Source organism: Cicer arietinum, chromosome 6 (genome assembly GCF_000331145.2).
Source record: "Cicer arietinum cultivar CDC Frontier isolate Library 1 chromosome 6, Cicar.CDCFrontier_v2.0, whole genome shotgun sequence".
Lineage (NCBI taxonomy): Eukaryota > Viridiplantae > Streptophyta > Magnoliopsida > Fabales > Fabaceae > Cicer > Cicer arietinum.
Genome location: NC_021165.2, coordinates 7,928,568 through 7,950,688, shown reverse-complemented (window position 1 = coordinate 7,950,688; position 22,121 = coordinate 7,928,568). Strand labels below are relative to the sequence as shown.

General features: G+C 32.0%; 4 protein-coding genes across 11 annotated transcripts; 1 reads left to right on the top strand and 3 right to left on the bottom strand.

Annotated features, from left to right (window-relative positions):
• Window positions 1-1,021: 1,021 nt before the first annotated feature.
• On the top strand, window positions 1,022-8,935 carry LOC101510399 (probable LRR receptor-like serine/threonine-protein kinase At5g10290). Of its 7 annotated transcripts, none has more exons than XM_073370053.1 (12): window positions 1,022-1,248; window positions 2,564-2,655; window positions 2,966-3,098; window positions 3,276-3,347; window positions 4,238-4,381; window positions 4,488-4,559; window positions 4,657-4,731; window positions 5,254-5,324; window positions 5,435-5,575; window positions 7,137-7,478; window positions 7,655-8,049; window positions 8,158-8,935. In XM_073370053.1, the coding sequence occupies exons 2-12, from the start codon at window positions 2,586-2,588 to the stop codon at window positions 8,470-8,472; spliced, it is 1,830 nt and encodes a 609-aa protein (XP_073226154.1). In that variant the 5' UTR covers window positions 1,022-1,248; window positions 2,564-2,585; the 3' UTR covers window positions 8,473-8,935. The 7 variants fall into 7 exon arrangements, with proteins under 7 accessions (XP_073226154.1, XP_073226151.1, XP_004504083.1 ...); XM_073370050.1 differs by having other exon boundaries at window positions 1,023-1,248; window positions 2,515-2,655; XM_004504026.4 differs by having other exon boundaries at window positions 1,029-1,248; window positions 2,515-2,655; window positions 4,657-4,722.
• A 1,323-nt stretch (window positions 8,936-10,258) lies between these two features.
• On the bottom strand, window positions 10,259-11,334 carry LOC101510069 (protein SENSITIVE TO PROTON RHIZOTOXICITY 1-like). Its single transcript, XM_004504025.4, has one exon. It carries the CDS (start codon window positions 11,273-11,275, stop codon window positions 10,424-10,426), a length of 852 nt encoding a protein of 283 aa, XP_004504082.1. The 5' UTR covers window positions 11,276-11,334; the 3' UTR covers window positions 10,259-10,423.
• Window positions 11,335-14,766: 3,432 nt separating this feature from the next.
• On the bottom strand, window positions 14,767-17,333 carry LOC101509748 (tubulin-folding cofactor C). 2 transcript variants are annotated; one of them, XM_027335609.2, is made up of 2 exons: window positions 15,695-17,333; window positions 14,767-15,140 (listed from the first exon to the last, which is right to left on the bottom strand). In XM_027335609.2, exon 1 carries the CDS (start codon window positions 16,775-16,777, stop codon window positions 15,719-15,721), a length of 1,059 nt encoding a protein of 352 aa, XP_027191410.1. In that variant the 5' UTR covers window positions 16,778-17,333; the 3' UTR covers window positions 14,767-15,140; window positions 15,695-15,718. The 2 variants fall into 2 exon arrangements, with proteins under 2 accessions (XP_027191410.1, XP_004504081.1); XM_004504024.4 differs by having other exon boundaries at window positions 14,767-15,129.
• Window positions 17,334-17,520: 187 nt separating this feature from the next.
• LOC101509421 (large ribosomal subunit protein uL29c) lies at window positions 17,521-20,816 on the bottom strand. The gene is made up of 2 exons (XM_004504023.4): window positions 20,393-20,816; window positions 17,521-17,956 (listed from the first exon to the last, which is right to left on the bottom strand). Exons 1-2 carry the CDS (start codon window positions 20,714-20,716, stop codon window positions 17,774-17,776), a joined length of 507 nt encoding a protein of 168 aa, XP_004504080.1. The 5' UTR covers window positions 20,717-20,816; the 3' UTR covers window positions 17,521-17,773.
• Window positions 20,817-22,121: the final 1,305 nt, after the last annotated feature.

The window sequence follows — 22,121 nt, the reverse complement described above, 5'->3', positions numbered from 1 at the left end:
TTTTTTTTTTCATTTAAAAAACCGTATCTTCGCTCTACGATTAAATGAAATGTGATTTTTTTTTTGTAGTAGAAGTTTGCATCTCCAAAATGTAATCAACTATAAATTTTTATTATTTTTAACTTTTTTGCAGTAGGAGGTTATATGATGATAATATTTCGGAGATGCGACCTCCTATGACAAAAAAAAAAAAACATTATTCAAGTGTAAGATGGAGATGCGACCTTCTAACAATTAAAAAAAAAAAGGATATTTTAATATATAGTATATTAATTAGTTTTTTTTATTTAAAAAAAGAGATATACATGCATCAATTGCAAAATTAATTAATGACAACTCAAAGAGAAAAAAGAAAGCACAACAAAAGAATCCATCAAATAATGTAGTGGAAAATTGTCAATAGATTATAATAACAATTTGTTCAATAAAATATGACATTTTGTTAAGAGTAAATCTCATAGTTACTCTTGTACATATTTAAAATGGAAGTTCGAAACCTCTCGTACTAGGTTTAGTATTGCCAGTGTTTCTCAAAACCGGTGGTTTTTCAAGTTGACACGGAAAGTTTGTATTTGTTGCTTTAGAAAATCACGGTGAAAAAATTAGAATACAAAAATAGGTAGAAAACATAATCAAATAAGTATGAAATGACTACATATATTGCCATACCAAACATTGATGGGTATTGAATGGAACGCATAAAGAGAGCATATCTTATCTTTTTTTTTCTTAACAAAATGTCTTACAATTTTATTTCTTGATTAATTAGTTGATATTTAGTACAGTACTGGTATTTATTTATTTAGAAAGTAGTGGAGGAAAGTGAATGCATGTTTCTCCACTTATTCCCAAAAGCAAAATAATGGCGATACTAATTTAAATTAAATGGACGGCATTTTGTTCAATTATCAACCAGACAGACAAAGAGTGAAGAGCGACACGATACTGTAGTCAAATCCAAGTCCAAGTCACTGCAGAGAGAAAGAGAGATGCTATAAGAGAGTGGGCCAGCAATGTTATTTAGTATTTTGACCCCTTTTATTGCATATCTCTTGGCGCAACCATATATTATAATTTAGAAACTATTCTTCTGGTAAAGTAGCAAAAATGCAATAAACAATTTCAATATAGAAAGAAGAAGAAAAAAAAAAAAGAAACAAAACGTAGATTATAGAGTAGACGAATAGAAGGTTCTGTTCCAGATTTGCTGTCATAACACTACTTTCACCAATTCTGCCAGCTATCTATGTGAGTTTCTCTCTTTCGACATTACCTTTCCCTCTTTTAACCCTTAAATTAAATCTATCTTCAACTTTAACCACCATAAATAAACTACACTGCACATTATTCTTCTACTGATTCCGATTTTCACTATTTTATATATATGTTCTCTGATGATTCCTCTTTGTAAGTTTTGCGCTTCTACTTTTCTTCAAGATTTTTTGACTAATGTTTAGGTATATAAATTATTATTGTTTTTGTTTTGTTGTATGTGATTCTGTGCTTGCTTGATTCGATTCCCCCTTCCTCTTCCACGATTTTGCCTGTATTCAATTGAAGTTTCTGGAATTCTTCTTCTACTATGCCTTTTTTGGTTGAATATTGTTGTTTCATCTTTTCTCAATTATTACATATCCGTTTTCTGTATCTTATCCAAATAATAAAAGGAACAAAAACAAACGGTGTTTTCTGTAAACGAGCTTATTCTTTGTGTTTCTTTTTAACCCTCCGATTCACATGGGAATTGGGCCCTAGTAGTCCGGAGTTCGTCAGGTAGATAACTAAAGCCTGGTCAAAAATTGTTCTAGTTAGAATTCGAACTCAGGTTATCCCGAACTATTCGCCCTTAACTGGAAGTTCATTACCCACTTGAGTCCAATTACTTGGTTAAGTGTTTTTTTTAATAATTATTTATGTCTATGGATATGTTCTGCACAAATCTTTGAATGAAGTTGAACTCTTACTATATGGTTTTTTCTCATAAATTGAAATTAGTTCAAGAAAGAAAGCATTGTTTGGTGATTTACAATTATTTATGCTTTTTGTAACACCCCGGTTACATTGATACTGGTTAAGCTTTCCAGCTCACTTTTCCTTTTTAGAACTGCTCAGTGATGCAATAGGACTTTTGGCCGGAACAGAACAGAATAAAACAGACGCGGTTCCATTATGTTCTCCTTAGATAGACTCAACTGTGTGATTGACCATATATACCTTGTATCAGAATAATCTTGCTTTCGTTATACTAGTAGTTTGTTTCGTGTTGTTTATATTTATATGGCGTTATTTGTTATTGTTGAATGAGAGAAAACGAGAGGCATATGATGGAACCGTGTATCTAAACTACACCATATAGATTTTATTATATAGATTCAGAAACAAATCGATATACAATCGGTAACACTAATTACAATAGAATATGCTATTTCCAGATAAATAGAATATTCCTGTATTTAAATATCAACAGTTAATCAGTTTTCTTTCCTTAATAGTTTTTATGATTCTATGTTGCAGTGATGGAGATTGCTCCTATGATAATTGATTATCATGTTCATTGTTTCAGTGGTTGATGCCATCCAGTAGATATGGACTTCTTGTTATTTGTATCATTAATTTTGGCATGCTTGTGTTCTTCTGTGTCGCCTGATCCGCAAGGTACTCTTATATTTGCCTGCCGCTAACTCATTCGAAAAGAATGTATCCTATGTAAGATTTAGTTGTTAAATGTGCATACATTCATATTCTTATTATGTGGATAAAACATAGCCTCTCAAACATTATTTTCCAGTTCGTTTATGAGGAATAAATACATTTATGACTGCATACTGACCGAAATTAATGAACGTCTCATTTTTTTTCCAAGAATGCAGTTAAAATATTATGGTTTGAAACATCAATACCTTTCTAGTTTTATGTACGTTGTAGTGTATTTTTAGTAGGCGAGTAATGGTTTTGTTCATTTCAGGAGATGCACTGATTGCATTGAAGTTATCACTGAATGCTTCAGGTCACCAGCTTAGTGACTGGAATGAAAATCAAGTCAACCCTTGTACCTGGTCACGTGTTTACTGTGACTCAAACTACAAAGTTATTCAAGTGTAAGATATTCTCTATTGACTGTTTTTTTTTAAAAGGTTAAATCTGAAGATGAGCCAGTCATTCATTACTTTCATTGTTCGTCAGAAATTATATATTCATTTTATATAGGAGTATTTCACACTTTTATATCTCCAGTTTGTGCATGCCGTGTAATTCTATGAATTGCTTCATTGCAGTTCACTAGCGATGATGGGATTCACAGGACGCTTGGCCCCAAGGATAGGAACTCTAAAATATCTCACTACTCTGTAAGTTTTTATATCATGAAATATCCACACAATTCAGGTTGATTCCATATTGATAATAATATGTTTGGTATTCCACTCAATCAATTTTATATGATTGGGAAGTTATGAGATAACTTCAGTTGTTAATTATAAAAAACCAATTGCTTACATTGTTCTTGCAGCCCACTTTTCCTATTTTTCTTTTTTCTGACTAATCTTATCGATCTTGATTTGTGCATTCTAGTGTTGTGATGGTAAGTTGTATGTGTACACATCTCTTATTTTATATTACTTATTTTAGTATTTAAGCTTTTTTTACGATTGTGTACGCTTTGCAGTTGAAGAACTGTAGCTGTTAGGATTAATTAATTCTGAAGTTAATATTGTGGTTATGATCCTTACTCCGTCAAGTCTTGGTGCTTCAGATATATATTTTTATTACAATATTAATTTGGTCATTTTTGAAAAGTTATTTGATAACCTTAGGTAAATTTTGTGATGTTAGAACTTTTTTTTTTTCTTTGTTCAATAGTTCACTCTTTTGCAAGAGAAATGTTACTTACACACTCTATAATATCTCTTTTCAATTCTTTTCTCTTACTGAGTGAAATTTATGTGGGTCTCGATGTCTCATCACTTCATGTAGGACTAATTTCCAAAGTGACTGGACATGAAATTTCCCCAATAATTGAGAGAGTGTTAGAGAGTATGTATCTGGCGCTCCTCCTTTTGCAAATGTTCACTTTTATATGGGGGAGGAGTTTCGGTGTTACAGAAGTTCACACTATGGTTTAATTGTCATTAAATTTTTTTCATGGGAAATTGTTTTCTGTTAAATATCTATCATTAACAACAAAACAAGCAAGATTTTAAGTGTAACTATTGATGCATGTTATGCAATTACAATGCAGTTCTTTGCAAGGAAATGGCATCACCGGTGACATACCAAAAGAGTTGGGAAACCTGACAAGCTTGATCAGGTTGGATTTGGAAAACAACAGATTAACTGGTGAAATACCGCAGTCCCTTGGTAATCTTAAAAAGCTACAGTTCTTGTAAGTATGGCACTCTATTTGGTAGGTTTTGCCGATATATAATGTTTCTTAGCATGTGTTTTTATTGTGTAATGTTTAAAAGTGTCGTTTATTTTTCTGCTACCAGGACATTGAGTCAAAACAATCTCAGTGGATCTATACCTGAATCACTTGCCAATCTTTCAAGCTTGAACGATATGTATGTGAAATAATGGTTTCTAGAAGTTTACAGGTTACTTCTAAGTATATTCCATAAATTTAGTATCTGACTGATTGTGCAAACCTCTCTTTTGCAGTCAGCTAGATTCAAACAATCTTAGCGGCCGAATTCCGGAGCAGTTACTTGAAGTTCCTAAGTACAAGTATGAATGGTAGATTAGTATTTAAATGATCATTTCAAGCACCATTTAAACATGTCTTTCTATCGCTTACCCCAGGGATGAGATGTGTGTATCGTTGAAAAATTTGAAGTGGTCACATGCGTCCAAAGAGCCCATATAGTTAAAATGGTTATTGTTACTAACGTTATATTTCAACCTAGCAGAAGTAGATGATTGCAGTCATCTCTGGTTCCACTTCTTTACTTACATATGAAAGAATGGCAATCATAAAATATTTTGTTTCAAGAAACTAAGTCTTGTTCATATAAATTGACTTCTTTCCGTATACTTACTACTTGATATTGAATGCTAGGAGGCTAGAGAAGTGACAGTTTGTCCATTGTTCAGGGAATAGGACCTATTGGACACAAACACCTTGTAACGACCCCCAATGACATTCCACTTTTTTAACCATATATATATATATATATATAAAAATAAGATCTATTTGATATATTTAAGTCAGGACATACAAAATCTGATACCGCTTTTTAACTGTGCTCCTTATTGCAGTTTCAGCGGAAATAAGTTGGACTGTGGTGTGAATTATGGTCAGCCTTGTGCATTTAATAATGCCGATCAAGGTAATTTGATGGGAATATTTTGTTTGTCCTGTTATATGATGTATTGTTATCTACAACTTTCTTCCTTCCTTTTTCTACAATCTGAATACTAATTTTCCTTCACACGGCAGGTTCATCACATAAACCAATTGGCCTCATAATTGGAATTAGTGTAGCATTTGTAGCTATCCTTGTTATTGTTGGTCTGCTGTTATTTTGGTGCAAGGCTAGACACAAGGGATACAAGCGTGAAGTTTTTGTAGATGTTCCAGGTTTGAGTTTCTTGTTCAATCTCCAATGTTCTTGTATTGTATCTATGTATTATGCTTCTCTTTAGTGAAATATATTAGTGCATATGTTAATATGTTTGTAGTTGTGCATTTTAAAGTATTGATATGAGACTGTGTATGTCTTAAAATGGACCCATGCTTTAAAGTTAAGCAATATTATATTATCAAATTTTACTATTTTAGGCTTTGTTATCCAAAATTCAGATTGATTTATATTTATATATAATAATGGTTTATTGCTCAGCTCATCATATACATAAACAATGCACTGTTTCTTACTGACCAAACACCATATTCTCTCCATGATGGTCAACAGCATCTAGCTGCTGCATTATATTTCGTATTCAGAGCATCTGGTTAATTAGTGCTATGTTCATTTTATCTAGTTTTAGTTCTTCCTATATCATGCTCTTTTTAAAGGCAATGAGTTCTGATCGTATTTTTTCCCTTCTTTCTAGTGTCTTCACATCCCGTGGTCTGCTGGATCCAGTGACTAGATTGATAGGGATTTTAAAACAATCTTGGGCTCCCATATAATAGTTTAATCTTTTGGAATAACCAGTCCTTAAAACTACTCATTGAAATGTACCCATTTCCATTCCTTTAAACCTTTCATGTCTAATGAATGTGGTATATATCGAATCCTGGATCCAGTGCTAGGTGTTAGGAATTTAAAACTACTATTAGAGTAACCTACTATCAGATCAGCCACACTAGGAAGTCCATAAATAACTCTCAACTTTATTGTAAACTGATAGAACCTGCAAAATCAGAGTAATGAAACAGTATATTATTGAATGGAAAAGATGAGCTCAAGAGATCTACAATGGTGGAAAATGCTAAAGGAAGGATAAACCAGAGTTCAAGAACTCCTAACCAGAGAGAAACTCTCCTAAACCAACTTAATACAATCTGTCTGAATGAATTCCACCACCTAGCCTCACTTCATCATATAATAAACCTCATAACCTAGTCCCCTTAAATCTAAGAACCTCGTTAACTAATACTAAACCCTCTCATCTGGCCTATTCATCTTTGTTGTTGAGCTTAGGCCCTAACCCAGGGTCATATCATAAACATTTAACAATTCGTTGCAATCTAGAATACAGAAATAATTCATATTACTTTCTCTTCTGAAACTCTAAATAAAACCAATATTGTGTTATTAATATGAGATTCAACACTTGATTTAGATATGAACAAAGTCGTCTTTATAAGGAAGGTTTGGACAATCCTCATCCTTGCACTATTATTATTATTGTTATTGTTATTGTTATTGTTATTGTTATTGTTATTGTTATTGTTATTGTTATTGTTATTGTTATTGTTATTGTTATTGTTATTGTTATTGTTATTGTTATTGTTATTGTTATTGTTATTGTTATTGTTATTGTTATTGTTATTGTTATTGTTATTGTTATTGTTATTGTTATTGTTATTGTTATTGTTATTGTTATTGTTATTGTTATTGTTATTGTTATTGTTATTGTTATTGTTATTGTTATTGTTTTTATTGTATGATTTTTTTTTCTTGTTTCATCAGGTGAAGTTGATCGGCGAATTGCATTTGGACAGCTAAAAAGATTTGCATGGAGAGAACTACAAATAGCTACTGACAACTTCAGCGAGAAAAATGTTTTAGGACAGGGAGGCTTTGGAAAGGTTTATAAAGGTGTCCTTGCTGATAACACAAAAGTTGCTGTCAAAAGGTTAACTGATTATGAAAGCCCTGGGGGAGATGCAGCTTTCCAGCGTGAAGTTGAGATGATAAGTGTAGCTGTTCATAGGAACTTGTTACGGCTGATTGGGTTTTGTACTACTCCAACTGAACGCCTCTTAGTTTATCCCTTCATGCAAAACTTAAGCGTTGCCTATCGTCTACGAGGTATTAAGTTACAAATTACGACACATATTGCATCATAAAAGTATATATATGGTTAGAACATTTTAAATATTGTAATTCATGTATCCTTGTTGTAAGTATTGAATGGGTAGATAGGATATCTGTTGTCTCCATATTTTGTATTGCCTTGTAAAATTTTACTGTGAATACTGATGCAGAACTCAAACCTGGGGAATCTGTTTTGGATTGGCCTACAAGAAAACAAGTGGCTCTGGGAACTGCACGTGGCCTAGAATATCTTCATGCGCATTGCAGTCCTAAGATTATTCATCGGGATGTGAAAGCAGCTAATGTATTACTAGATGAAGATTTTGAGGCAGTTGTCGGCGACTTTGGTTTGGCAAAGTTAGTAGATATTCGAAAGACTAATGTGACAACTCAAGTTCGTGGGACAATGGGCCATATAGCTCCTGAGTATTTGTCAACCGGAAAGTCTTCAGAAAGGACTGATGTTTTTGGTTATGGGATTATGCTTCTGGAGATTGTTACAGGTCAACGGGCAATTGACTTCTCACGTTTGGAAGAGGAAGATGATGTGTTGTTGCTTGACCATGTAAGACCTCTTTTTCCTTCTTGTCATATATATAAAAAATATATATGTATCATCAATTTTCAGTTTATACTTGTCTGTAACTGTTTTTTGCAATATTGTGTTCTATAGGTTAAGAAATTAGAACGAGAGAAAAGACTAGATGCTATTGTTGATCGCAACCTAAAGAAAAATTTCAACATGCAAGAGGTAGAAATGATGATAAAAGTTGCGCTACTCTGCACCCAAGCAACGCCAGAGGATCGTCCACCGATGTCTGAGGTTGTAAGAATGCTAGAAGGAGAAGGATTGGCTGAAAGGTGGGAGGAATGGCAGCACGTGGAGGTCCATCGAAGACAAGAATACGAGAGATTACAAAGAAGATTTGACTGGGGAGAAGATTCAGTTTATAATCAAGATGCCATTGAGTTGTCTGGTGGCAGATGAGAAGATACATAGATTTCAACAATCTATGTTATAAGCTGTACAACATTTTCCTTTTTTGATAGTTTAGCTTGAATGAATAGAGATGAAGTTTATTGTGTTTCAACTGTAAGAAAAAGGAGGAGGAGTTATAATTTTGATGTTACAGTGATGCTTGTGGTATTATTGAGGTTTTCTAAAGTACAGAAAATCATTAAGGAAAAGATGTTTGGTGAGCTTTTAGCAATGTTCCTGCTGTTACATATGGTAGTGTGCTGCAAGTCCCCTAGCAATGATTGTTGTATATAAAGGTTTTTACAAAGAAACCGTGTTGGTGGTGTTGTTATCTTGTCAGCTACATTATTTGGTTCCATATTCAATATTTTCATTTCAGTTAATGTACAATGAACAATCTCCTTTCTGGGTTATACCTCAAGAAAAGAATTGGAAATGCTTTTACTAAATCTACCATGATACATTTAATTAACTTTCTAGTGTCATGTGTTATCCTTCTTAGTGTAAGTTTGGTGAACTACAGTGAATTTAAAAATGCTGTAGCTTTTCAAAGTTGAGGAAAAAAGATCTGAGTTTGATTTTTTCACTTATTATAAGTGTTGTAGTTCATTATTGAATTTTCACTCGTTCTTATATTGGACATCATACTTGACTATGCATTGTGGGCTTAATTATTTAGTGGATGTTTGACTCCATTTTGAAGCAAATAAAAATTGGTTCTAGAGATTTAAAATTAATTTTAACATATTTGACCGTTCTCGAGTAGAATTGATTTTGTCTCTGAAATTAGTTTTGACTTGAAGTTACAATTTATAATCTTTGCAGATAGAATTGATTATTATCTTTTAACTCACTTCAATATGAATGTATCCAAATACAATCAATCAACTTACCTTCAATTTTCTTTCAGTCAAAATTGATTTTACACAAATAATCAATTTTTGTATCGGAGAAGGAATCACACTTATAATTTGATTTTTTTCCTTTCTTTCTTTTTAACTTCACAAACTCAAATCCTTATTTTGGAAGTGTTTTAGCAAGGGTTTGATTATACGGTGACTAAAATTGAGTTTGAACGAATTGATTTTATTAAATTAATTTTAATTAAAAGTTATTTAAATATGAAAATTGAGTTTGAATGAATTGATTTTGTTAAATTAATTTTAATTAAAAGTTATTTAAATATGAAAATTGAGTTTGAACGAATTGATTTTGTTAAATTAATTTTAATTAAAAGTTATTTAAATATGAAAATTGAGTTTGAACGAATTGATTTTGTTAAATTAATTTTAATTAAAAGTTATTTAAATATGAAAATTGAGTTTGAACGAATTGATTTTGTTAAATTAATTTTAGTTAAAAGTTATTTAAATATGAAGTGATTTATGTTTGGATATATTCATGTAAAAGTAAATTGAATAATAAATTTAAATTAAAAATTACATTTGGATATAATCAATAAATTTTAGTTTTAAATTTAAAATCAATTTAAAATTAAAATTATTTCTACTTGATAACACTTAAATAAATCTTAATTTCAAGTTCGAAATCAATTTTAGAAGCAAAATAAATTCTACTTGATAACACTTAAAAGATGTTGCAAAACTAAAATCAAATATTATGTGTTTGGTTTTAGAGAGTGAAAACTAATTTCGGACATATAAAATTGGTGTTTACCTATTTTGATGATTGATTGTAATTTATTTTGCCTCTAAATGGTGTGATATTCGTAAACTAATAAGTATTTTGAAGGTTTAAGGCTGAATGAATATAAATGATTTTATATTTAAATCACTTTTAATAAAACAAAATCTTATTCAAAATGGTTAGTTGCACATCGGGTTGAGGCCTTGATTTCATGAAGTGAAATTTTACATTGGTGATCGTTAATTTAGAGAAATAAAAATTCTTCCAATAATTAATATCATCTTAAATCCAAAGTTATTTGTTCTAAAAAGAGTCAAACCCAAAACTTTTCCAAATCATCAAAGAAACCTTCGGGTAACCTATCCCCTTCCGCCGGCGCCGCCTCCATAGTTTTTCTTTTCTCTTCTTCCCCCACCTCAACCGCCGGCGAATGCCCCTCAAACCTTGCCACGTGTCCAAACAGTTTCTCTTTTCTTGAAAACGTGGTTCCGCACGTACACTTCCACGTAGACTCTCCCCCACACTGCTTCACGTGACTCTTCAAATCCGAAATTACCGCAAAGCTCTTCCTCTTACACCGATCGCACGTGTGAGTTTTCGGACAATGACTCCTCTTGAAATGGTTCCTCAAACACAACACCGACTTCAACGGCATAAACTTCTTATGCAACTTATTCCGTTTGCATCCTTCAAAAGGACAAGAAAACCGCGTCGCCGTTAAGCGCGCTTCCCTCACACCACAACCACCACGCAACGCTTCACGAGTCTTAAACCGTTCCCCGTGCGACCGCATGTGCATACGCATATTCGCGTCGCGCGTGAATCCTTTCCCGCAAATCTCGCAGAAGTGAAAGTGCTTTGCGAGAAGTTCAACCGCGTTGAGTTCCACAGTTTCGGAGTGTTCGTTAACCGTTGGAGAAACGGTTACGGTTACGGGAGATGCGGCGAGAAGTGCGGAAGCGTTGGTGATGACGTGGCGAATGGATGAGGAGAGTTGGTTGGAGAGTGTGTCTAAGTGGTGTTTGGAGAGGAGAGTATTGGTGTTGATGGATTGAAATATGAAGTGTTTAAGAGAATCGATTTGGGTGTTGAGTTTGGAGAGGTTGTGAAGGGGAATGATCAGGTTATTTGATTTTATTTGTTGTGTTTCGGTGTGATTATGCATTTTGAATGTGTAACTGGTAATGTCAAAAATGGTGTATGGGAAGAGTGAGTTTTTGGTGACTGAAATGATTCCTTTAAATATGGTAATGGTTTGTCCAAATTTGAAAATATGAGGGCACGTTGCTTTTGTCTGTACATAGGGCACGTGTTCTTTAGTCAAAAAGGCCAATTACTTATCCTTTATCTTCACCAAAAAGTATTTTGGATTACTTTTAAAAAATGTTTAAAATTTAAATAATTATAAACGTTATTTTTTAGAAGTATATATTAACTGTTATTTTTATTTTTATGATTGAAATAATAATTTTAATTTAACTAAAAAAAATGTATTGTGTATTTAATCAATATAAATTAAGTTATAATTTTATTTATAAAGATCAAGAAGAGCACAAACTATTAATTTTTAAAAGTATAATCAATTGTTAGAATTTCTTATGATTTTTAAGTATCAATCATAGATTGATCATTTATAAAAGTGGTGAAATGAAGAATTCATCCACCTAAATTCATTTTAAACCTTGATAGATAAAGAAATAAAGAGAATCGAATGATAAATGTGATATGTTGGTCATGTGATAGAAACAGAGAAATAAAAAAATAAAAAATAAAGTGTTAAATGAATGTATAAAAATTAGCATTTTTATTTTGATATTAAAATTAAAAATATTTAAATATATGATTTAATAAATATTCATTGTAAACATTAACACTTTTGTTAATATGAATTATATATTGTATAATTATTAATCGGTGGAAGTTAAAATCATATAATAAAATGATTAAATCAATGGTGTGCATAATGATTTTTCTCTCAAGAATAAGAGTTGAGAAGAAAAGTCACTAAGTTTGAAAAATAAGAGGTGGCATAAGTAAAATCATGGTATCTTTATGTGATTTTACAATAGCTACAAATTATAGTCTACAAAAGTTATATATTATTAAATACTGCATTAATTATTTGTTTATTAATATGTCTTTAATTAATTTATATTTTTATAATCAATAGTAAATATTATAATTAAAATTATTAACTAATTATTTCTTTTAAAAATTAAATCATAATTTAGTATTATTATTATCAATTTTTTTTATACCAGTAATTTAATTAAAAAGATCCTATATTTAACAACGAAGATGATACTTTTGCAAAATCAAGGTCTAATCTTATCATCAATGGTGACAGCTTTCTAATAACAATAGTGTTAAAAAAAAGTGTACTTCTATTTATTTGTAAGGTGTGCTTTTCAAGAAAAGAAAAAAAAAGGCAATTTCTTTAAAAAATGAAGAGAAAAAATGATTTTTAAAATATTTAAGGATTGTTTGATAACGTTGTTATTATAAACAAAAAAAAAAACTACTTTTAAAAACATTAAGAAGTGTAATAAGTGAAATTATTTTTTTAAATTTCATATAAAATATAAATTAAATGTACTAAATTGTCTCTTTTTAACATCAAACACTTAACTATTTATATTAAATGTTTTAAATTGAATAAAAGTTGTATTAGAAATAATAGCATTAAATGATATAAAAGTAGTTAATTTTTTTCTTATAATAATTAAAAAAAATATTTTTTACTTGTAATAGTGACCTAAGAGTATTTTGTAAATAAATTTTTAAGAACAATTTCCGAGAAAAAAGTAAAATAAAAATTGTTTGGTAATAAGCAAAATTTTAATTAATTGAATCAATAATTTTTTGTAACTAATAGATTTATTTAATCATCATAATAAAAACTTACAGAAAAAAAAAATTCTATCCAAATATTATAAATAACATAAACATCAAACCAAACCAAACTAAATCAAGACAAGTATTTAAGAAATCTCCATTAAGTAGTTATAAGGAGCTTTTGAAAATAAGGGTTACAAGGAAATATAAGCTTCAAAATAGAAAAATCTATTTTTCAACGTCCAAAATAATTGTCGTATAGAGATGAGTGTATATAGTTAAATAACTCTTCGAGACTCTTAAGATGTCTATCTTGGCCTCTATATTCTTGTGCATCATATCCTTCAATTCTACAAACAAATCTCCAGTATATAGATACTCATAATCAGCGAGATAAAATAAACTTTCATAAAAAATATGTTAGTTCAACTTGTTAAATTCGTCAATAAGACACAATTTTATTATGATATTACTATTTACCTCTAGGTGGCCAAACAAATCATGCATTTGGATTAGTAATTACATCAATAAAAAAAAAAATTTAATCATGTGCACTTCTTTCTCACCCTCGAATATACATATGTAAATATCATATTGAAATCATAAACACACATGACATTTGCGTAACTACCTCTAAATAAAGATTTTTCTTTGTGAAAACCATGCACTTATATGTGTACCATCTATTGCACCTATGCAATTTTATAATGCATAACCCAAACAAAAAGAACCATAACAAAATAATGTGGATAAGTAAACAAGACTCATAGTTTTGATAATATGATATACATACCTTGAACCAATGATAATATTTTTGGTTATTCTTTCGCGCAATTCTATGGACTCTTGTTTGAAATTGTGAGATTAATTTTGTGGAATGCTGAAAGCAATTTGATCTCTTTGAAGCAACTCTATGACTAACATTATGACCAATTATAAATAAAAAAAGTGCAACATTCTCTTCAATAAGCACATTCCTTGAGTTGCCAAGTAGTTCTTTTCCCTTCAATTCATTACAAAAATTAATAAATTGGTCTTTCTTTAATCTTTCTTCACTCGAAATAGATGAAGACAATTTATTTTAGATCCATTTAATACTTTAACAACAAATTTACAGCAGGATAAAGCTTTTGCAAATTCATCATCACTTTAAGAACAACATATTCAATAAAATTTTTGATAACATCACTATAAAATTTAAAACAACTCACAAAAACATGCATACAATTGTTCAACAAATAGAAAGAAGTATACAATCATAAAAATCATAAACAAAGTATTAAGAAAATTATGTCCATTCACCACATATCCAAATAAAGTGTTATCCTTAGAGTCAAAGTACTAAGAAATGTTTATCTTTTACCACTTTCTATCAAATCTACACTTCTTTCTTTTCTCATTCTCTTATAACAAACAATACCTTAAATCTACTATATTTATCACATTTTTCTATGTTTTTACACACTTTAACTTACTTCTCTCTTCTCACTTTCTCTAAACAATCAATCACACCTGTAATACTAAAAAAGCTATAAAACTTAGTAGTAATGAGGAGATCAAAGATAATGAGTAACTTAAAACCAATAAAAATTAAACTATATCTAACGATAATTTTGACCTTTTCACTTGCAGTAAGAGTGTTGGTTCCTACATTCCACCCAAAGCTAGTGTTTTGCAAAAGTGAGCATAACTCAGATACGTAACTCATTGCCAGTGCATTTTTGCCTTTAGTTGATCCATTTTAAAGAAATAATTAGTTATGGAATTCAACCTAGTAGTTATGAGTTCCATGTTCTAACATTAAACACACAGTTTGGCATATTTCGCTTTGTAACTTCGTCAACCTTAATGTCAGGGAAAGCTTTAATTACAAACTCAGGTCAAAACATTAATTCAATATTGTCAACATTAGTTGCCATTTATAAAAATAAAAAAAATAAAAATCATTACAATTGGGGTGTTCATTGATACAGATAAACACGCAACTCAAACCAACCTAATTTGGATTTTGACTCACTCATTTAATTTCGGATCTAATCCAAATCGACTGATTTAAACCCAATGTTGGCGCAGGCACAGCCGCAGGCAAAGGCGCAGCAGAAGCATGGGTGGCGGAGGAGGAGGCAGTAGCAACAAATTGTGATAAAAAGCTTGAGTTCTTCATGCCTTTTCAAATTCTTCCACCTGTTTAGTAACTTCAAACATAAGTCAGGAAACCAGATCAAATCCTGATCACATTTCGCACGTCTAATTGATTCAACATTTTATATTTAATACCAATCTGCAAGAAAGCCAGATTGAGATGGAAAAACACAATCAAGTAGCTATAGCACGCTTTATAGTGCACATATAAGGTCATGGATGGTCCTGCTGTAAAAAAAAGTCATGGATGGTCCTGCTGTAAAAAAAAGTCATGGATGGTCCTGCCTTATAATTGTGGGGTATTAGTAGAGAATAAAGAAGCTCGAATGGAATGTGGTAACACATCCATGGGATCTTTTACTTTTACAAAAGAGACATTTATAGTACCTTCTACAATCATAACTTCAAAATCCTCACATCACAGTAAGGAGATGCATATCCTTTGCAAAAATAAACAATAATGAAAAAGATGCATATCCAAAACCATTTGTATTTCCAAAATCACATTAATCTCGAAGTCAAATTCCTCTAAAGAGAGCATTCCTAGGCTGAACAAGAATCAAATGGCTCTCAACAGTAATAAAAAGATAAAAATAAACAATCTTACATAACATCAACTCTACAACTCAAATCAAATTTCCTCCATCCTACTGTCCGCATTAGATATATCAACAGTCCCAACCCTCTCATTCTCCGGCAAAATCGACCAATTCGGAGACTGCACCGCACGCAGCCACCTGAAATCATCCACATTGGCCCAATTTCCTGTCTCAGCATCAAGACCAGCACATGAAAGATCCTCTTCAATCCCTCGGTAACTCAAACAATATGGCGCGAATCTCATGCCGCTACAATCCTCCACTATAGGTCTGCTCCTAACCTTAAGGTAGAAATCACTTCTCCTAGCACGATGAATCCGAATCTGATGCGATGCCATAGCAAAAACGCAACCCTCAACTTCATCAATTAGAACCGATCCCGTCACCGGCCCAACATAAACCCTACAATCCTTCAATCTATGAACAAATAGCGCCCTAACGCATCCAATTATTCTCACTTCACATGAATCGAGATCCGAAACTGTAAATTCCCCAACCTCCGTTTCGCTAAACTCCCCAACCAATACCTCACCGAATTTGTTCCTAAACCCTGGAGAATCACGTGCCGCGAAGCTTTCACTCGATTGGACCGAATCTCGAACAGGAACTATTGGTTGTTTGGATTCTGGAATAACGGAATCTGAATCTTTCTTACTGACTTTGTTCTTGAACGAGAATTTCTTTTTAGGGATGAGTTCGGAGCTTAGGTTTTCGAGGCTGCGTTTCAAATCGGAGACAGTTTTAAGAGAAGATCGAACGTCGTAAGAGGGAAGGAAATAGGAGCTTTGAGCGACGAATTTTTCTAAATCGGAGATTGATTCGGAGATTTTATCGAAATGCGGTTTGAGTTGAGATGGATCGGAGGAAATGGATTGGGATTCGGAGAGGCGAGATTCGATAGAGGATTTAAGTTGAGTGAAACGTGAGAGGAAGGAAGAAGTTGATTCGGTGGAAGGTTCGATGTTGATAGAACGGGTTTGTTGGCGTTTGGAGAGACGCTCTAGCATTGATAAGTGCTTTTTTTGTAACGCTGCTTCTGCTTCTGCTTGTTTATCATCTGAAATGGTTTCTTTGTCCATTTCATCATCCATTTTTGTAATGATTCTGCTTGTTTGCAAGAGTTCAATAATCAGGGAAGGAATGGTGTTAATGAACTTGTGCGGTGTGGGAGGAGGCGAAGAGAGTCGGCGAGGTTTCAGTGGTTCATCAGCGAAGAGACTGTCTTCGTTGACGACTCCATAAAGAGGAAAATAAAACGCGGCAGCTCAAAAATGGAATTTCAAATCAAAGATAGAATGCAACAACCTCAACCCTAGCAATGCCGTAAGGGCAAAGCTTGTCATTTTTCAAAATTGCAAAGGCCAATTTCGTAAACTAACAGATAATTCTTGTAATTAAATACAATGAGCTAATTTTAGAAATAATGTTTGCTGGATGGCTTTTAAATTTTTTTTCAAGAATGATCTGTTGCGTTTGCATAGAGCCATCTTGAATTGGTTTTGGACTCTTTGCAAGAATTCAATAATCAGGGAAGAACTAACAAAGGGACGACGAAAAAGAAACAAAAGAAAAGGACGATCTTGAGAGGAAGAAGACTAATAAACATTGAATGACGGATCATTTCAATAATTGTTTTAGATAAGATGTTGCAAATCGTTCCCTCATTAAGTAATAGAAATTGATAAAGACTTAATCAGCGTTTTATAAGCGTCCGAGACCATTTTAAATCATCTATTAAGCAATAAATTGAATTCCTTTTTCGTTTCAAAAAACAAAAAAGATACATAATAATACCTAAAAAAAATGTTACGGAATATGAAAAACAAATATCTAATGAATTTGAAATTCCTGGTCAGATAAAAAAATTGTTTACCTAATTTGAAGGCGGTGAACCATGATTTTGATCATGTCTCTTTTCTTACAAAATACAAGGCATAAATAAAACCTTAGAGCATGAAGAAACGTTGATCACTACAACCAAGATATTATACAACAAGATGACAACATCCACCAAAACAATAAAAACAATGACTAACAACAATAATTTAACCACGTAACTCTATAACTTGCATATTTAATGTGTTGGCTCATGCAGCTTTTCCAGCTTCCGCAGCTTCTTCAGCTGCTTCCTCTTCCCGAAGCTTCACTAAAGATGGAGGTGGTCTTACAACAATGCTTTTCTTCCATTTTCTATCAAGCTTTCTGGACAACCTCTTACCTATTCCCTCCTCAATCTCTCTTTCCCGCTTCACAGTAAGCATGCGAGCAATCTGCATTGATAATTAACAATAATCATTCATCCAAAAATAACAAAGACAGGAAACGCCGACCCAAAGAAAGGTCTTTTACCTGTCAGTAAAGCTCTATAGTATCATCTGAAGTTATACCTTATTAAGGGTTGTAAATAAATGATGGTGGACCAGCTAGGGCCATATTGTGATTCTCTCCACTCTTTCTATTGTGGCATATCTTGTTTTCACCATGGAATCAAAGCATTATAATTTCTAAATCCTAATGTGCTGCTTCTTTGACTACTGAGTCCTAGCGCCCTCGCGTTAGGGTGGAGTATTGCAAAAGGGAAAAAAGGAGCAAGGATATATAGAAATCGAGGTAGGAACAGTGGAGGAGAGTCTGTTACTAGTGAAGGGGATTCTGTTGTGCTGGATTCTAACAAACATGTGGCAGTAGAGGAGGGCAATGTGAGATGTGTTTATCAATGGAGATGATTGTGAATATGAGGCAAAGGATGGAGGTGTGGAGGGATAGGATATCATTATGCAATTGTGGGGTGGCAACTGCCACAGGCCAGAGAAGTTTTCCTTATTTTCTCTTCCTGTTTCTATGTACCCCTACACTTCTTGTCTAGTGTAATCAGGGCTAGTTCTTTGGATTTCTCCAACTATTTCTAAAGTCAATTCCAGTTGCTATCAATTGTAATTCCAGTTCTTATCATAGAATATCAGCAGAAAGAGCGGAGAAAGTTAATAATTTAAAAGATGGAAAGAGAAGGGGATGGGAGGGCATGGAGCCCTTTCAATCAATTGTACACGGAGTGTAAGAAGAGGCTGCGAGAACACAATTGGGAGCGGAGTCACATGACATTATGTCCAAATAACTAAAGTCAAAGGCATTTGCACACTAATTTGCGAAGAAAAACTAAGTTTGATAAACTGCAGTGCCTCTAGCAAAACTTTAAAAACACACAGAAGTTACAAGATGATCAACTGATTATGCAAATGACAAACCTAGTTCCATGGAGTGGGCCACAAGTCATAGATCTATGCCAGCCATCGGAATCAAATGAATGGGTCAAAGGTCAATTCAGTCAATTAATGACATATATCCAAGCCTTTGTGTTCGGTCAATCACCAAAGGATGATGGGAACCACTTAGGTGAGACACTGAACCCACCCACATCAGTTCCTTTTCATTTTCAGTGAAGTGTCGCGAGCCAGGGGTATAGTGGCGCTGGCGTAATTCCTCTATCTAGCAACGGATGAATGGGATGGGCCTAAACTGCCAGAATTGGCTGCAGGTCTCAGTCAGATTAGACTAGAATAACATAGCATAAATTGGTTTCTAGGGGAGTTCTCTCCTCAAAGACCTAAAGAGTGAGGAAATTACGCCATAAGAGATTCAAATTGATGACCCTGTGATAGATTTAATCTGTGAGTATAAGAAACAAGAATCCTCAAATACTAACTTTTTAATGACATAAATTATATACTGCAACAAAACAACTAAAACAACAAATGAGTTTGGGATCAGCTGCTCTGTGCCGCAATGTGTGATTGACATCATGATGAGTACATAAGGTATATTGCTTAAAATACAACCAAGTCAGATCCCTTGGCATTTCCTTCCGATGTTCAATTCATTGTTGCATCGGATAAATTTCTCTGGTGCCTTCAAATTTTACCCTAAGTTTGGTAGAGTAGACACAGAGAAAAGAATACAAATGGTATGTGAACATACAGGCTTCTTGCTCCAACTCTCACCAAAAAACCACACACTGTTGTTAACCATGAACCTATGGTAAATGAATTATATCCGAAAAGAAAAAATAGGTCGATAAAACAGAACAGACTATATCATCAGGAAATTCTCAAAGATGTTTGTGACAACCTTACCCCAGCCAAAACAAGCTAGTTGTTTATCCACAATAACTATAGAACAATGTTGTCAATTGCGAATTGAGGAAAATAGCTGTCTGTTTAAATTCTGCTATGCTATAGTACTATAGCGCCACAATAGGGGCTATTGACACCACTTTATACTAAATGTGGTATCACGGAATAATAGCAATTTATTCAAATTACGCAATGATATGATATAGCGTTAAATTCTAAACACATTGATAACTATAGAGCAATTGAAATCATACAATGAAAATGACGAACTTGGATGGTTTTTTTTTTGTGCACTACATTTCCATTCCTTCCTAATTTCACAAACTCCATTCCCCTTACTCATTATTCAGAATGGAAAAAAATGAACGCTATAAATTTCTGTAGATTAGCTTATTTTGAATTCCAACAAGCTTATGATAAAGAAATTGTACAGAAAAATTCAAACTGTTTAAAAACATATAGAGGAGCAATTTATTCCTAAAAATTAAGCAAATGTAACGAAAGAATAACTCAATTTACTACAACATTGAAGCAATAATTTAAAGAGAAACTGTGAGGGAAGTAAAAGGACAATACCGTCTTGCGCATGCGACGGAAATCACTGGACTTAAACTCATTGCGAGCAGATTTCTGAAGGCGAAGCATGAGTAACTCTCCCTTAAGTTCCATAACCTCTTCATTGATTTGTTCAGTGGTTTTCGTTCTTATTTCCTTCAATTCCTCTTCTCTCTTTGCCATCATCACCACTGAGACCGAAGCGGCACGTTTCGTCGATGGAATTGTGCACGTGCCGGGGTGACGTAACCGAATGCCATTAAAGGAAGTTCTGAATTGTAAGGGTTTTGGAAGAAAGGAAATCGTTGAAGAAGAAAAAGGTGAAGCAACGGAGAGGCTCAGCATTTTTAGCACTCTCTTTGTTTTCTCTTGTTAACAGCAAATGTATGTTGCAGATAAGATCCACACCCAATCCTCCTTCAACTTTTATGGTGCGCGAGACAAGTTCAATTTTTTATTTTTTTATTTTTTATTTTTTGACAACAAGTCCAACAGTAAATAGACAAACTCATATATGGGATACTAAATTAGATAATTTAATTCTTAAATTCTGCCAATTGTGAACTAAATCTTAAAATAGTAAAATATTTAATTAAATTTTTATTGTTAAAGATTTTGATTTGTCATATATTAATTGAATATTAATTGAATATTAATTGAATATGTACTTATTTTACGTTGATTTTATATTAATTTCGTCGTAGTATTAATTCAATTTTTTATAAAATTTAAATATGTTATTGACTAACTTGTCAATAATTAGTTTATACATAATTTTAATTACTTATAAATTTGTCTTTGAAATACATAATTCATTAGCAATTTCAAAAATATGATATTGACGTGAAATCAACGTTGATAAGCTTCATATTTAGATACAATATCATATAATATCTCACGGAAACAATTTATCATGAACTAATTCGATTGATAGTGTATAATTTCCATAATATATTTGTCAATTTATAAAATTAAGAGACTAATTTGACCGACTTACAATTTCAATGATTTATTTATTTATTTATTTATTTTTCTTCTTATTTTACCATTCTCACATAAATAGTCTTATTTTTTAATAAAAAAAAATATAGGCTCCTTTTATAAAATAGTATTTTCTATTCTCAAATTTCACATTTGTAATAAATTGGTCACAGTCTAGGTTTTTTACTCCAAAAATAACAATGGGGTATATTTTTAAATGACATAATATTAAACAAGTTCACATGGCAAAATCTTTCAAACAATAAAAGTTGACATGACAAAATACATGTGAATTGATATTCATCTTTTATTTTTTATTTTTTAAACGTATAATTGTTAATGTTTGATAAGATGAGTATATATAAATCTATGTGTATTTTGTTATATGGACTTATTTAATATCACGTCATTTAAAATTATAACACATCATTATTTTTTTACAAAGAATTTAAATCTTAACCAAGATTACAACAAGTATATCATTTAAGAAGCTAAAAATTACGATTTAAAATTTTTTTTATAAGTATGATATAATAGAGGGATCAAATATTTAATTAAGTCTTTTATTTTTTTTAATTAATTTTTGAATGAATACTCAGTTTTATTCTATGAGAAATTTTGTAAAATTCAATTTGATTGTTGAAGAAAAATAAAAACAACTTTTGATTTTCATAAAAAAAAAAATAGGCAATTAGTTCCTACCTAAAATACTATCAAAATATAAATAATTAGAACTCTAACAATAATTAAAATATTTAATTATATTTTT